At 42.8% G+C, this 17,045-nt stretch overlaps 3 protein-coding genes across 3 annotated transcripts in view; 2 read left to right on the top strand and 1 right to left on the bottom strand.

Annotated features, from left to right (window-relative positions):
* The window catches only part of T265_03388 (hypothetical protein), a gene marked incomplete at both ends in the record, with an annotated part of 11,005 nt that extends 2,129 nt beyond the window's left edge, over positions 1-8,876 (top strand). The window contains one exon of the mRNA XM_009167857.1: positions 8,782-8,876. Within this exon, the coding sequence (XP_009166121.1) occupies positions 8,782-8,876 (95 nt within the window). The remainder of the gene's footprint in view (positions 1-8,781) is intronic.
* T265_03389 (hypothetical protein) overlaps positions 1-17,045 on the bottom strand; it is a gene marked incomplete at both ends in the record, with an annotated part of 97,736 nt that overhangs the window by 9,017 nt on the left and 71,674 nt on the right. The window contains 3 exons of the mRNA XM_009167858.1: positions 4,834-5,860; positions 6,705-7,106; positions 13,537-14,111. Of these exons, the coding sequence (XP_009166122.1) occupies positions 4,834-5,860; positions 6,705-7,106; positions 13,537-14,111 (2,004 nt within the window). The remainder of the gene's footprint in view (positions 1-4,833; positions 5,861-6,704; positions 7,107-13,536; positions 14,112-17,045) is intronic.
* The window catches only part of T265_03387 (hypothetical protein), a gene marked incomplete at both ends in the record, with an annotated part of 79,753 nt that continues 73,665 nt past the window's right edge, over positions 10,958-17,045 (top strand). The window contains one exon of the mRNA XM_009167856.1: positions 10,958-10,995. Coding sequence (XP_009166120.1) covers positions 10,958-10,995 — 38 coding nt within the window. The remainder of the gene's footprint in view (positions 10,996-17,045) is intronic.

Raw genomic sequence — 17,045 nt, 5'->3', positions numbered from 1 at the left:
ACATAAGATAAGACGAGGTTCAGTAAGACGGAATCCAAATTGATACAAGGTAGTACTTAAAATGCATACAGAATAAACGTGAAATAGCAATGGAAACAAACAGACAACCAAGTAACCCAAACAAAGGCTTTCTGTGGTAAGCCATAATAGGCTCTCACATGCTCGGACGGTGGTTGTGGAGCTGTCCACTACCCGCGTGCCATAATTATAAACAAACAAACCAAGAATTTCACATAGTGAAAACGCAACGTTACCTTTGGAGGCTTAAACGACTCGCAGCACCTTGTTCAAAGAAAAGTCAATTGAAGACTTGGAGGTAGAGTGGAAACTACGGAACGTTTGTAAACAGTGATGAGACTCTGTATTAGGTTCCTTTCCGTAAAGTAGAGTCCGCCTACGTCGGAAGCACTGGGCTACGCGGCTACATCATTTTCCGAATCAGAGGAACTTAACACTCTGTTTGTCGTACAATTAGCTAGTAAGCATTTTATTTATTTTTTGGTATACTGAACCATTTCCTATCATCATAAACACATAACATAGAATTTAGCTTACTACTCAAAACAACCTCTGAAACTAAGATTCACATGCACCCATCAGAAGCCTCCTTCCTTCTTTCTTTTGTTACCATCTATTCTTTTTTGAAGCAACAAATACCTGATTCCGACAAGAACTGTGTGCCAAGGTTTCGAAAGCAGTAGCGAAAGCTCTTACGGTAATTTCGGAAGGCGAAAACAAAACTACTGTTGCAAAACCATCTGGTGAATGAAACCAAAACGATGCAGGTGACGTATGCAAACAGAGTCAGCTCTAGAAAGTCCTGAAGGACAAGAACACTTAATTGGATGACTGACGTGTTGACTTCCATAGATTTATGACTTCCTGTTTATTCTACCGCACCCACCCATCGTGACCATTATCGTTTGGATTTTCTCCGCGTTCCAAGAGCCGTCTATTTGACGATCATTTCATCGTAGTAACAACCAGGTGAATTGATCTAATCGATGTGAATGATATTGTAGTAACGGCAGTAAGAAGAACTCCCATGGATCAGATGAGCGGAGTGAGATAAAGTTTTTAGCCTGTCAGTCATCATTTAAGTTGGATGGGCAAGGTAGGCCTTACCACCTGCGACAAAAGTGTCAAGAAAGGCTTGCTGTCCATGGTTCCGAGAATGTCTTGTGAACAAGTCAGTGTGGAGACTACAACCCACACACACAGACGTCAGTAAAGTCTGTTATTTTATTGCCAATCATTTCTTGACAGACAACAACTGGCTCACGGTATGAGTTGTGTTCGCTACCCATCGGTGCTAATGACTTGTGGTTACCAGTACTTATGGTGAACAACCACTCCCAGTCTCTAGTGTACTGCAGAATAGGAACATCTGTAGAGGGCACAGTGTCGACAAAATCTCCACGAAGGATGCAACAGGTGGCAAATTACCAAAATTTCGGGCACAAAAACGTCAACCACTAAGTAGTCGAGCCTGTTGCTCCCTCCCATTCCAGCTCGTACACAGTTTTATGACACTTTAAAAGAAGCACAAGGGGTAGGAACGAAACTTGATAGGGGACGAGGGTGGGAAAACTAGGCTGCTTATTGTTGATGACTAAGGCCAAACACTTGAAAGTAACAGTTTGGCACCAGCGCCAGTAGACAAGCGAAAAATAGGTTGTTCTTGGAAAGCACAATGTGATCCTTAAGTAAAAAACACATAAATAGCAGACAAGGGGGCCACTTAGGCAAGTCTCTGGAGTTCGTCTGATAGCTCATAAAGTATTGATGGCCTAAGAATTACTGAACCTAGTGGGAGTTTAATACCAGCCAACTTTTCGACGTACGGTATGGTATTTACCCATTTCTCTATGAGAATCCTACCGAGTGCGGATTTTGCTCCGCATGTGAAACTGACTCCTGCTAGAAGGCAGAGGCAAACTTCAAAGCTGTATGTTGCTGGGAATTATTGGCAAAGCACAACCTATAAGATTCTTCGAACCCACAGCATTTTGAATGCAGCTTTGAAAACTTTCTATGAAGCTAGGAGTCATTGATCAGCAGTGTGAGTAAGCATCGTTTAGGCAGGGGAATGACGTTAATTCCTTCGAGCATATCGTTTACATCACGTGATCTGGTAAGGACTGGCCCTTTTATGAGTGATGTGGCTTATCTCAGGTACTTATCGGCGATTTTCTGCTAAGGTCATGTGAATAAACACTAAATCGACACCTTCGAGATCTTTGCCATAGACTTCAGTGAGTGAAAGGCTCTGCTACGAGACACTCGTGAAGTTGGCTATTCTAGGAGCATAAAATAGTGGAAGCAAGTTATGGTAGTTTGCAAGGAAGTGAGCAGCCGTGTAAGCTATTAAGCAAGTGGCTTCTAAGCTTTTCAGCACACTGCAGCTATACGTGCAGGGCGAAATTCAGACACGATAAAGATTTCCTCACTGCCTATATTATACCAAATTACCTTCACACACAGGGGCGCACAAGTAAACTACGTACTAGTCTACAAATATTACTCTTGTGTGTTCGACCTGTATACCATTAAAATGGGCAAGAATGTTGCAAAGATAAGCATTTTCAAAGATTTATTTTAACGTACAGTAGTAGTCACACCTCAACGTTTGACGTCTAACCACAGGTGGATTTCTACATTACGAGCCTCCTCCTAGAGACCAGAGTTTCCGCCACGTTTTGCCTAGCATTCCATTGCACAGTAGAACACGCGTCTACAAATATTACTCTTGTGTGTTCGACCTGTATACCATTAAAATGGGCAAGAATGTTGCAAAGATAAGCATTTTCAAAGATTTATTTTAACGTACAGTAGTAGTCACACCTCAACGTTTGACGTCTAACCACAGGTGGATTTCTACATTACGAGCCTCCTCCTAGAGACCAGAGTTTCCGCCACGTTTTGCCTAGCATTCCATTGCACAGTAGAACACGCCGATCAGTTTCCCTCCAGACGTACGCTTTCGCCAGAACAAACTGCACACATGGTTAACCAGCTGTAACCACTGTAACTGATTAGGGTAAGGCGTGTCGCACTGTCTTATGAATGGGATGAGTGCCAATGTGTGTGGTCATATACAACTTGAGCAGGGCAAACTGTGACCTAGCGACATGTATCTGGAACATGATTCTGTCAAATCCGGTTGCCATCTGATTGCTTTATTCATCCTAACTCGTTTACACACCAATGAAATGTCTTCTCATTGTGAAGAATGCCACTGAGAAATGTCACCCATGGTTGTGGTAGCATTGAGGCAATGCCACCACCATACAAGGCTGTGTTGGATTCGAGCTATCAGTTGATGGAATCGTTCGTAGGATGGTTGACAATGAAAAACTCATGATGGGTTTCATGAGTGCAAGCAATGACGTGTGCTTCTGGATGTTGAGACGAAATATAAGCTTCTGCAAGAAAGTGACTATAAAAGATAACCCGGGGGATGACAAACTAAGAAAGACAAAGTTCGGTTTGACCTGCATTTTAGGCCCGTCAGCTCACCGACTAACCTACCAGGCTTTACATATACCAACTTCGCTGATACGAGTCACTTCGGCTTTCGCGATTGATGGTGCTGGTGGCAACAAATTACCGTTCGTGTGCCACCATACTGTATGACCCTAAGTAGAAAGTTGAACTTAGGTGACACAACGGGAGACGCGCAAGAATCTGGACTGAAACTACGTGAGGATTTATGATGTATCACTTAATATGCCCCATGGACAGGTATTCAAAAGCGACATGTGATATTTGTCAAGAAACGATAGCAGGTCTTGAATGAGCACTTAAGGGTGTATCGTGTATGATCCCTTATTCAGTATGCAAGCAACCAGCGTGTGCATTCTACTGCTAGTCGGGTTTTACCATATAATACGCGCCAACAATGGCGTGCAGCACGCGTTCAGTGTCACTTACACTTTGGAGAATAAACTTTAAGTACGCGTGCAGACAACTGGTATGCATCTTCATTAGCGTTTGTGTGGATGAAAAAAAGCGGAAGTGCGTGGATGTGCGTCGGACGATTTCTACATTAACCTAGCAACAACGATGACCGATTATGTCCGCTTACTGCAAATCCCGCTCACGTGCTTCTCGAAAACTTGTCCAAATATTTACTTTTCACCACACAGGCGTTCACAAGTTTCGTAAAGTTACCTAAACGGTTTGATATTGAGTAAAATAGTAGCGAAGTTTGGAATCAAAAGAAAAACTCATTCCGCTTGTTGAAAATTGAGACTAAAGTTTCCTAGTGTTAAAATGACCGTATCCCTAGGAGGGAAAAATCCGGGCAGCAGCTGACAGTAACCAACGTTTATCATTAGTTTGAGGAAACAAAGCGGAGCGTACTAATAACTGGTAACTCACTGTATCAGAGAAGTTTCCGTAGCTACGTTCTCACTTTGGTAGGTCCACAATAATAAGCACCTATTTGTCACTCGCTTTTTTGAGCACTTCTTAAACTTCACTGGTGAGTTCTTCAACTGAACTGAGGCTAGGTGCTAAATCCAATTTTCCACGGACAATCTGACAGGGGTGGACGAATCCGTCGGTCACAAAAGCTTAATTACTGTGATTAATTTTGTAGGAGAAATTGAGCACGGGCAAGTAAAATACTGGTATGTTGTCATCTTCCTTGTTCGATGTCAAGTTTTAGAAACGTTGATTTAACTGCAATTGTTCACAGAATAGATCGTGCAAGGGGAAATTTACGACCCACTTTTGTGACTAACATTCAGGTGCACTAATGCAAAACATCACGAGCGACATGATGCCCAAAACGACACATCCGTTAAGTTAATTTGAAGGCCTGCTTACCCAAAGCAATCATTTTTGACCGTTGTTGAGCTCTCCACCATTCAGCTTCAGTTGGCGATAGAGACTGGCATTCATTTTGATCCCTCACACTACCAATCATTTCAAATTCGGATGGAGGTACAGCACCTCGACATGCTTGTTTTTCGGTAATATGCAATCCAACTGAACCAGAGGAACGTTGTCCAGTCAACTCTCCCACTGGTTCCATGTCAGAGGTTGTATGGTGCCTTCGAGGGTCACGTTCAGAGCGTGAGGACATGTGTTCTGTCTGACTGCGCTGCGGGCGGTTACGAGATCTAGCCGCAGCAGCTTGCTGTGCATTGCCAGTCAGGCAGGTTGGCCTCTTGCTTTGCACGCTCTGCGTCGAATGACTCAAGAATTCCTGATTTTGCACTGATTCACCGTCCGCTGAACCGATAAATTCAACCTTTTTGTTTGAACAGCCGGTAAGCAATCGCTGTCGAATCGTTGATTGCTCCGGGGGGATCCATTGTGGAGTGGCATCTGACAGAATAGTTGACTGAGATAATAGAGATGCTGTGACTGCGTCTTGCAAAGTACTGCCCGACGCTGCCAACGAAGCCTTAAGCGATGGATCATTGCTCTTTGGATTCCAAGGCACAACGGTTCGCCCGTCTATGATGCTCATCACGGTGGTTTGACTTGGAAGGCTACTATGTCTATGATAACCTATCGGGCTAGATGGGGTCTCCGTTTCCGGGCTGCCCTTCAGTGGGATCGGTCGACTTATGACATGCTTGGCGGTTGATTTGGATGAACTTGATGATGCTGTCAGCGTGCTGTGTGTATCCGTCTCCAATGGGGCTTGATTTTGATGGTTCCGCTGTGGCGCGTCCGCATTAGCAGTCATCGGGGTGGAGGTAGGAGTGGACGTACAGGAAACTGACGACGGACTGTCTTTAGACGTTGATGGTGTGTTGGAATTAGTAAGCTCAACACTGCTTATAGGTGAATTCTGAGCCAGTGGAACGGATTGAGTTTGTGTGGTAGGCACAATTGGTTGAGGCTAGAGACAAATGAAGGAAACGATAAGAGCAGTATCAGAAGTGGCAACACTAGTTTGAATAATAATACCAGTCAACTACACTACTAAAATTGAACAGGAACAAGGCCTTCGCTGTGAGGTTTTTTTATTAGAAAATGCCAAATGACCAGTTACAGACTATTGGACAGGGAAGCAAAACTCTCATTTGCATCTTATTTACAAAAACTGAACATCCATCTTCTCTTGACCATGTCTTCCTGAACTTTCCTAGATATTTATTGACTGTTGCTCAAATCCGAGCAAATGCTACAAAGCGACTCCACAAAGTCCGCAACAGATCTCCCTTTCCAAGGGACGCAAAGCCAATTTAAAAGAAGAAAACATACTACTCGCATGCCTTCCTCATCCGTAGTATCACCGTTATACTATAAGCTACAAGCTTATGTTCTGTGAGAGAATCTACTGTGCATACGACCCGGAAAGCAGCATGCGTTGCCGGGGTATTGGCTGGAACCTCTACTTACAAAATTATCTGATTTGAATTCGAGTTCTAGCTCAACACTGATTTCATTGGGGACACTCAAGGGTGCACTCCAATTCACATTCATGCATCTGACGCTCTCCTGAAAAGGAACTACGTAAAGGACCTTAGGAGGTATTCCAGTAAAGTGCATCTATCATAGTAACAGCTGTTTTATTCCTTTACTAGTACTAATTCATCGAACGTAGCAGAACATAGATAGCGGTGAATACTTCAAAGTGCTGACAGTAACGTCTAGAGTGAATTAGATACTATTTGATATGATACGGCTTTTAGTCATAATATCTGTGGCATGACGGGGGTGTTTTAGCAAACAACACTCACTGGGGGTGTATTGGGTGTTGATTTGGGAGTCTGCTGCAGTGCAGTGTTAGGATCTCTTCGAGGAACAGCAGGGGCAATATTTGGAGGTGGCGGTGGCGGTAGCGGTAGAGGAACAGGTGGTGAATTCGACCCGTTTTCTTGATTTAGTTTAGAAAATGCCATTGGTTCATTGTCACTGGATGATCCAGGGGGCATGGTTTTCCGATTTGGGTTCAAACACAACTCATCAGCACGTGCATGCTCATGATAGTAGGGAGGATTGGTTTGAAAAGGAATCGGAGACTGAGTGGGCGGAGGTGGTAGTGGCAAAGGTGGACTGGACGCCGAGGGATGGCTACAGAGGGGCCCACTGGATGTACCTGGACAGTTCGAATCTGAGTAGAGTTGGGATTTGTTTGCTGGCTGCAAAAAGAAATACGGTTTTTGGACTGGAGCACTGCAGACCAATTTGTTCAACAATCCGCTAGCAAACGTACTACATTCTTAGCAGACCTGAGTACGGGCTTGTGTATTTGTCATAAAGGTAAATTATCAAGCTTAGAATGAAATCAGTGGGTAAAACAGATTAATTGTTCCATGTGTACGGCGGTGTCGCTGCCCAAGGACTACAAGCACACTGCACAGTGCTTTTGATGAAGATGAAAATCAGCCAGTAAGATTGTGAAGGGATCACCTCTCAAGTGATTGAAGAGGAATGTGTTTTGTGCACCTTTCAGTCTGTGCCAGACCAGTTATGCCGATTATCCTGGTAAGAGGTGTGCCCAAAGGCAATTTGGAAATAAATCGTGGGAGGTTACGTTGTTGCATTCCTGGCCGTCCCACTGTCTCATTCTTGTTTCTGTGTCCAATGTAGGCTTTCGATGGGATTTTCATTCATTTTGACAGATTAAATCTATGACGACTAAATATAAGCCGGTTTTCGACAAATGCATTCATTTGCATATCAGTTGGGTTTTGATAGCAGACTCACTTGGAACCCAGCTGAATTTCTCCTTTAGAATGTTTTCAAGCAACTAAATGTGCCGCACCAGGCCATCTCATGGTTTAGTTGTCACGATATCTGAGATATCACGATACGTGTATAGACGTAGTACACTACTCATAACGTTGCCGATTTTGTTCACCCATCGACGGAAGCACTAATGGGGATTTTTTTTGCCTGTTTGGTCTATGACTCAGCTGGCCCAGTACCGCTAATACATAAATTAGGATAAGAATATTTTCAATTAGTTGATTCCCACAGGCTAATCGATAAAGAACGAGAACGGAACATGTCATGTAGGCACTGTCAAACAACCTGAAGTGTGGGAAACATAATTGAAAGCAACGGAAACTTGGGACATGTTTATATACTTTACTGACCAAAAATACGCTGATAACCTCCGGGCTGTCCGGTCATTGAGCCCTGTCTCGAATACGCACATAAATTATTGTGCACGAAAGTGCAGCGCCGGCCACCGTCAGAGGTATTATTTCAAACTTGTAGGGCGAGATGCCTGGATGAATATATGGAAAGCTAGCTTTTTATCTGAACGCCTTACATAGAACCGCCTCTCTGTAAAATATTGAGTCATTGCTTCAGGAAATTAACCACACACTGGTGTCTTATGTTGACTCTGTAAACCAGAATTCAACTGGACCAAACTATTAATCGATTAATAGATAACTAGGGATATATGAACTACATAGTGTTCCTGATAATCCTGTTGACCAGAAAGCGATGAGAAAAGTGACCGGTGATGAATTTATTTACGATGACGGATCCATATACTAATATGGTTAGATAAAAAAACTGGCATTGGTCTCCAAAATCTCACACTTACACATAGTTGAAAGGAACAAAGATTCATTGTAGGAGGTGGATGGGAAACTAACATTTTGAGGTTCAAAATCGGCGTGCACCGCGAAAGAAAGTAACAAAGTAAGTAAGGACTTGAAAATCGCAGCGGTTATCAACTAAAAATCCTGAAAACCAAATACCCTAAATTCGACTGGGAATTTGGAGCTTTAGAATCCCCCTCCACGAAGGTGGAGGCGACGGAGCCGAACCCTCTCTTATTGACCTAACTCTTCTCAGAAAACCTCTGCTGGCTGATTAAGGAAGAATACAGGGAGCTGGATGAGGCTTCTGTTGGTTTGAAACTTTGCAGGACACTTGAAAGGAACCTGTGATCATATTCGCCCTGACTGATTTTATGAATCGGAGAATACTGGGTGGATCAGATTAGAGGATAATGACTACTAAACTTCTCCTGTCGAGGGGACATTTACCCCCTTCTGTCAGTGTGTATGATTCAACGAAGTCGCAATCGACAGGGAGCCTACGAACAGCTGTCATCCGTTCAGTTAACCATCCATTCAGTTAACAAATCGCCAATTCTACATGGCTGCTCTCAACTCCCGAATCAATCGTGATAGATAAACAAGGAAGGGCCGTTCGGACTTGTATGCATGTGCGTAAACGGCCGGCATGCACTGATGACGTGTGGAACTATGAGGAGACTTGTCAGCATTCATATACTATTCATCCTCGGGATACAATCAATCACGGTTTGAGTGCATCCAGAACGTCGATTCGGACATCTTCCGAATCATACCACTATCCGATAAGGAGATCCGGAGCAAGTTCTCATAACAAAGTTGTTACACTTTTCTGACTTCAAAATGCGCCTTTCACTGGTATGATCCAAACAGCGGCTAGTCATGGGGGAGTTTCTCTTCTCTCTCTATCGAGCTCATTAGCAAGGAGCTGTTGGAAAAATAATCATTGCAGAAGTATGTAGGGTTTTATGCCCGCAGACTGTTCAATTCAACGCAGTTGTTCGACGAAGAGGGGACTAAGGATTATGTCTGGGAGGCTGCAAGTAGAACCATTAGGCCCAAAAAAGACGTTAGGACGCAAGCAATACTTAAGATATCCAAAGTAGATATGAACTGTCTTGCAGAGTTGTTCCAAGTCCCTATGAAATTGATCCACCTCAACCATCTATGAAGTAAGGGGAAGTCTGTGAAGCTAACAGAATAGTTCAAGGACCCCACAAATATACCACTGTTAAACGAAGAGCGAAGTTGATAGAGAAAGGAAAACTGTGGTAAAATCAGGCTTCCTTGGTCCGCAAGTAAAATCGCAGGTTGGTTCCTGATCAACCATCTAGACGCTAATATTCGGGGAGGAAAAATACCCTCGGAGATAAGTGTAGATTCAAAATCAAACGCAGCCCAAATGACCCTGTTTCTGCTGAGTGCCAGCTTCCACAAACATACCTGGAAGAGAACCAGGCGTTATACGCACTGCTAGCGAACGTTAGAAATCTTCTGACTCAATCAACAGGGAAATTTGTATTGCTGACTAAGAGCTAGGCGATCCTGAAAAATATGTCAGTGCTGCTCTGGTCTGAAAACCCGAGTACGTATCTGTGGAATCATCCCTACCGAGTTCAAAATGGGCACTGAAGTTGCCAACTGCCTCCAAATTTGCCCGGTATCAGTCTGAATATGATTTGCACGGAAGCGTTTCATGACTTTCAAGAAGGCATACCAATCTAATAATGTCTGACTGGACAACTCTCCACCCCCAGGTGCTTTATGGCTAACATGAAGCTGAAATTTTCGTATGCTACGTTTTGCAGATGGTTTAGGTATTTGCAAGTTCGGAGTCGAGGTATGGCCACATAATTTGTCTTGTCAGCTTCTCAATTTGGTCTAAACACAAACGGCTTTGTGAATTTGTCTTTTACAAAAATATAATGGGTTTACAACACCAGGTACCCCTGCATTCAAATTAGTGGCAACAGCATATTGTTTTACAGAGACTTCTGCTGCGGGGGCATCACTTTCTTCGTGAACCTTCTCTGTTGTGAACTATAGGTTTGGATTGGCAAGGGAAGCGCTGCTTCCGATGGTCTACATCTACGCGTTTCAAGCAACTACAACCCATGTTTGGACGCCACGCTTGCAGTGTAGCAAGCTGTCGGACTGTCTTTGCTTTTGCACGGCAATAAGAAATGGACGTTATACCTGAGGCATATTAGACTGTTCAGAAAATTTCGCTCACAATGCCTATTCAGTGTTCTCTGAATCCGATAATCACATTGGATCTCAAACACTAAATCTGAAGGAAGATCAACGATATGCAACGAACAAAGGCCAACGTAATGCGCCTTGATGCACATAGCCAGCTACGCTGGATAGGTCGAATAAAGCGATTGGTTGTTGAACTTATCTAGAGGGGCATTTGCAGAATAAAGGCAAAAATGGAGGAGTTGGAGTTCGCTATTGCGGCAGTCTTCAGGTAAGTTGGAAAAAAGTTTAATTTTGGTTCCAGACCTTTGGTAGACCTGAAAAGTGAAAGAGCGGCTTGGCCAACTACTGTCTGCAACATCTTGATAGTTTTTGAAGAACGCGTCCGAATGCCAGAACAAAAAAACGTACCATTCACCAAAAAACTATTAACCATCAAAGACAGCTATCTGCATGAAATGATCCTTGAAAATGGCTCATTCATAGGGGTTTTCGAATGCTCCTAGTGATAACCATCTATCACAGCTTGCCGTCCATAAACTAAATAACCATGTTTCGACTCGTGAATACTAACAGAGAACTTTGACGGAGAGAAAACAGGGAAAAAAATAAAGAAATGATGGTTCATCCGTGGCATCCTTTCGATACCCAGGTATCACATCACACGAAGAAAGCAGGGGGCTTAGAAATTGCCAGCTCGCTCTAGCCCAGACGAAGACAGTCAAGACAGAGGTTGAGTTCACGGACCTTCCGGTTAGTAAGTTTGCACATTAACCACTGAGTTCTATTGAGGTAGAGAGAGATTAATTAACTACTGATATGTGAACAGTGCAGTACAGCTAAGCTCAGTTGCACAGGGGTGAAAAGCGTTTACACTAAGCAAAGTTAACCAACGAATGTATAGTATTTTATTGTGCTATCCAGTATTGTGGCCCATCTTAGAATTGCTAGTAAGTGGAGCCAATCATCATTATTAGCTCTTCGCTAGTAGCCCTGTTTCTTGCTGCGAGAGTTAAGTCGTTCTCCGGTGCAAGAAACAGTAGGCATTCTGACTTGATCTGTCCTTCTGGGTTGCGTTCTTAAGGAAGACAACATGACCCATGCTAAAAGAAGGTTTAGACGTCTACGAAAGTTTGTGATATTATTACTGTCGCGCTTAGACAGCAAGGTAGAATTAAGTGAACAGAATACTTATGGCTGTCTGTCGCCTACCGACTGTGATATCGTTTGTTAATTTATCGGCTTTGAAAATGATGTCTGGAGACTATTCGTTTCTCGAACGTTGCTTGAAAACAAATACACGACATAGTTTGCCTGTAGCTTCTCTGTTTCAGACAACACATATTTTTTGCTTCTTCCACACACTTCACAGCTAATGGTATCGAGCACAGTTAAATTCCAAACAAAACTTGCAATCATTGTTACAATGGCAAAAGCTAGCCGATGTTCCACTGTGGTGAGGATAACGTTATAGAAGCCTGGTATTTCATTTTTGTGCACAAAGCATGGTAACTAGGCTGGGTTGGTTTCAGACCACTTGGTTGCTCTAGTGCTTAAGGACGCGTGTCCTCAAGTAGTGTGGTGATGCACGTGGCCTAAACACTTCGCAAGAAGAAACATAGTGGTTTCTCCCTATTACTTACAACAGCTCACTGAATCGGAACAAAATTCCCTTCCGCTACACACGTGTGTCCTTTTCAAGACATGGAACGTATGCAACCCCGAAACTAGGTCATGCTTACCATGTGCATCGCACATCTTAAGAATCACTTTTGTTCGAACGCTGACTAAATGCAAAACTTTCTCTGTGCCAGACATTGAGCTTCGAACGATACAAGTAGGGTAATGGTAGACTGTTTGATTCCTTTGCGTTTCCTTTGAGCACTGAAACGGTAATGACGTTTTGTTATGTAGAAAAAGCTGAAATTCACCACTATTAATTAAGCATTAGTGATAAGGCTGCGAATGCATTTAATGAAAACGAGAAAAAAGCCATTGGGTCTAACTAAAATTACACATTTTAGGATTAAATTGTTCATTTTTTGTCAAAATCTATGCAAAATACGGAGGGTGAATGGGAAGTTATTGCGTTTTACAGTGTTTACATTTTATGACACAAGTGTACAAAATGAACTATCCTTACAAACATGTTTTTTCTCAATACGTTGTTAAAGACGTAAAACATTTTGGTTGCACTGATTTGTACTGGAACAGGGCTCCTGCTGCAATCACCGGATGAGCAGAGCGAGGTAAACACACCGCCGATCAGCTGCTCGTGGCCGAAAGGTTGGGTGTTCGAACCACTAGTCGGAAGGTCACGGTTTCGAAACTCTGGAGCTTCGTGAGATGAGCACTGTTGATGATTTCCAATGAGGATGAGAGAGCTGTACGGTGCTTCAAGACTTTTCAGCGTACACACACACATATATATATATATATACTACATATTTTGTGTGCAGGCAGAATCATATCAAATATTTTCGACCAAAGCACAGCAAACTTAAGTCTACCCTAATATGCATACCATCCAACTCTTTCATTTGGAGAACAGCTTGTTATTGTCACAACATCCTACATTTATTAGTTTTTCTTCTGTCGATGAGCTAGAGCGAAATCAGCCTTGAAACCCGATAGACTTCAATGCAGCCTCGTACCAACCAGTAAGTGTTGAAGGTGAAGAATACAAGATTCACTTTTCTGAAGTGTGCTTTTAACGGAGTTTTCTTAGTTAAGCGACTAGGAAAGACTGATTAGCTTTCGTGCACACTAAGTAAGAGGCAAGCAAAGGTGCCTTCAAATAAATCTGTCTTACCTTGGTTTCCTCTTGACTTGACAGCTTTTCTGGGCTGGAGTTGTTTCCAGTGTATGGTGCCCCTGTGAGGCTTGGTGAAAATGGTCGTAGTGATAGCTTCAGTGGCTTCCTACAGTCGGTCAACTTCCCAGAAACAACCTCTATGCCCAAACTAAGATTTCGTAGTTTGTTTTTCTGATCAGCCAAATCTTCTTGTTCTTGCGTTTGACCTGTTCCACTGAGTGCCGTAAGACCTGGATGCGACTTGACAATGGGCGATGAGGAGACACTTGAATTGGTAGGAGAAGTGTCGTAGACTGCAGCCCCATCTGGCGGACACCTGGGGGACCAAAAGAACCTGTCTGACTTCCCTTCGTTGGAATCCAGGCTGCTAGAGACATGCTGACTCTTAACAACCTCACCGTCGTTCGATAGATCGGACGTTTGGCTGTTTGGTTTAGCCACATTTTCCGTGCAGCTCGATGTATTAGGCATCCCTCTGTTAGTTGATTGATCGGTTATAAAGTGTAGTGGACGGTTGGGGTTCAAAATCGGTAGTTGCATCGGCAAATTGACATAGACATGGCTCCGTTTAGCTGGAAAGTAATAAACAAAATCGTGAGAAATAACAAACAAGATGCAAAAAGTTCATTATTTGGAGACGTATCAAACCGGGTGCCGTCTGGAAACGAATCGACTAGTTTCAAGCTATCCAGTGTCAAGTTCGAAGAACTGTAGTTTAGCATGCGTTAAAGGTGAGTGATTCTTGGTTAAAAGCAAAATCGGAATACTCTTAGTGGTAGCCTACTATTTCAAACTAGTGAGAAATGTTGGTGGGAACTTTGATGCAACTAAGAACCCATTGCAAGCCAATAATCGATGTTATTATACGCAGTATTCACATAAGATGCATCAGCCCGAAAGAATATAACCAATCTTCACCCTAATAACTTTGAATGGACGATTTGTAAGCAAATGTGCACGGTTGGTAGGTCATCAGTTATTTTTCAATAGAATGACTGCTTGATTCGATCTGGGGTTTACTGAAGGCATACGGTGGGAAATCCTTCGAAAAGCCCAGAAGCAGACTACTAAAGAGTTTTCATCAATTGTACACTCACCACTTGTACTCGTAACCTGTTTGCGCTTCGTACTGATGTGAACGGAAGAGTTGAATGAGCCTAAAATGAATTCCTCGACTGTGATGTTCACACAGGACGTAAGAAATTAGATTGACGAGAATACAACGAGCAAGTTTATTTGACTAATTCCAACCTGAGTAACCTGTTAATAAGTGATTGCCAAACTGTAGAAAACCTTACTATTCCAGTCACAAAGACTTACTTCAATGTCAGAGCAACGTTTCGAGTCATTCCCTTTACGATGCTGTGATATTCCTGAGTAAATCTAACCTCGGAGTTCACATCTACTTTGCATAGCTGAAATGGCATGTTAAAATACCGCATACACTACGAAAGCCTCTAGCATGATGTTTGTATCCTGTCCACTTTTGCCTTTCTCCTCATCTAAGTTTTTGTAAAATAAGTTTTCTTCAGTGGTACTGGAACATCTATGCCATCGTTGTTGTGGATGTCCTTGATGATGCTGATGGATGCAAGCAAATTATCGATAAAGCTCATGTGTTATGTAGTATATGCAAGAGTACTCTCGCCATCGGCTGTTCATTTCAACCTTCACTCTAACTCCTCCTTGCTGTAAAAAGCGCTTTACTAGCCAGTTGTTGCTGTAGCGACCGAGCTACTTATCCGTCCGCGGAATGGGCCTAAAATGTCTACGATAAGGTGCTAAGTTGTTAAATGTGTAGGTTACTAGACAAAGAGGCATAGACACTAGCAAGCCTACCTAGGAAGATTTGTGCATTTGGTAAATCTGCGTTGGAAATTATCAAGTATTCTCACATTGCCATTAATCTCAGAGAAAAAATATATTTCACAAGTTGAGTGAATCTTCATTCTGAGAAGTTGTCATTTAAGGAGCTAGTCAGTACGTGACAAAGTGACGTGGTTTCGGTGATTTAAGGATGAGTGGTAGCATATTATATCCAATTCAGAGCTGATCAGCCCCTCGTGGTCAACCGTCTAGGTGTGCAACCACTGTCCAGAAGTTTGTAAGTCCGAAACTACCTGGAATTTTGTGATATTCTGACTGTTAATGATTCCCAACAAGAATGAAACAGGTGACAGTGCTTCGAGAAGTTGTCATTTAAGGAGCTAGTCAGTACGTGACAAAGTGACGTGGTTTCGGTGATTTAAGGATGAGTGGTAGCATATTATATCCAATTCAGAGCTGATCAGCCCCTCGTGGTCAACCGTCTAGGTGTGCAACCACTGTCCAGAAGTTTGTAAGTCCGAAACTACCTGGAATTTTGTGATATTCTGACTGTTAATGATTCCCAACAAGAATGAAACAGGTGTACAGTGCTTCTCGGCCTTTCAATTCAGAGATTAACTCCACTGACACTGCAAAAACTCCACTAAAAATTACCAAATCTTTTTGCACCAATATCTCTTTGACAGTAGCGAACACTTCTTAGCGGTAAACACGATTATGAGCGAAGGAAGTTGGGTACAGTTCGTTCATACTGATATGATTACCCACATTAAACTTGTTTGCGACGGTTCTCAAACCCGTATCTTCAAAGATTAAACAGAGTAACTAAATTTGTCTGCAGAACCTTAATCCTACTAGCAGAAACAAGTATTTGCTATCATGGGCGCAACATCTTACAGTTCATAACCTGCCACCGTAGATTGAGACCTTTGTTTTTTTCGACTTCTGGTTGGTCCTTTTAGGAGACTCGTGAGCAGTAGCTAATTTGTAGTCTTTCTTTACAGATACTCTTTTTACCCTTTTGCAGGTAACAGCCTAGTTTGGTGCTATATACTTGTAAGGAGTCCAGTAAAGAGAACTATCATCCTTTCAGAGGGGTTTGGTAAACAATCGGTGGAGTTATTGCTGGGCAACGTTTCGCTTTTGACAACAAGAGCTTCGTCAGGCCAAGTGAGTAGGTAAGTAGGTTGATTGGGTTTTAAGTCAATCAGGGAACCAATCAGTGAGATTCCTTATGACTGGTGACGTGATCAGTGCTGGGTGTTCAGTCTGATGAGACAGCATAGTAATTACAAAGGCAGATAAAGCTAAGGCCACGGTCGTCATGAATAAGAGTGACTATCTTCATAAAGTTAGACAACACATAGCTAATGGTCCTTACCGACAAATTATTAACAGAAAGATCACGTCAATTATGAGTAAGAGTAAAGTTGAAGTTGGGAGGTATCTAAGATCTGTGATAAACCATCTGGGGCAAGGCAAGTGGTGTCGATTGTACCCAAAAAGTGCAATCCAACCACGACTGTACGGGTTGCCGAAAATTCACAAGGAAGGTGTCCCCATAAGACCAATAGTGGATGGCATAGGTTCACCACCACATGAGCTGGCCAGATATCTAGCAGGTATCCTTAAACCACTTGCCGGCAAGTCACCCACACACATCCAAGATTCGTATGACT

The sequence above is a fragment of the Opisthorchis viverrini genome (assembly GCF_000715545.1).
Source record: "Opisthorchis viverrini unplaced genomic scaffold opera_v5_48, whole genome shotgun sequence".
Taxonomy (NCBI): domain Eukaryota; kingdom Metazoa; phylum Platyhelminthes; class Trematoda; order Opisthorchiida; family Opisthorchiidae; genus Opisthorchis; species Opisthorchis viverrini.
Note: the sequence above shows the minus strand (reverse complement) of the source record. Positions and strands in the feature narration are given on the sequence as shown.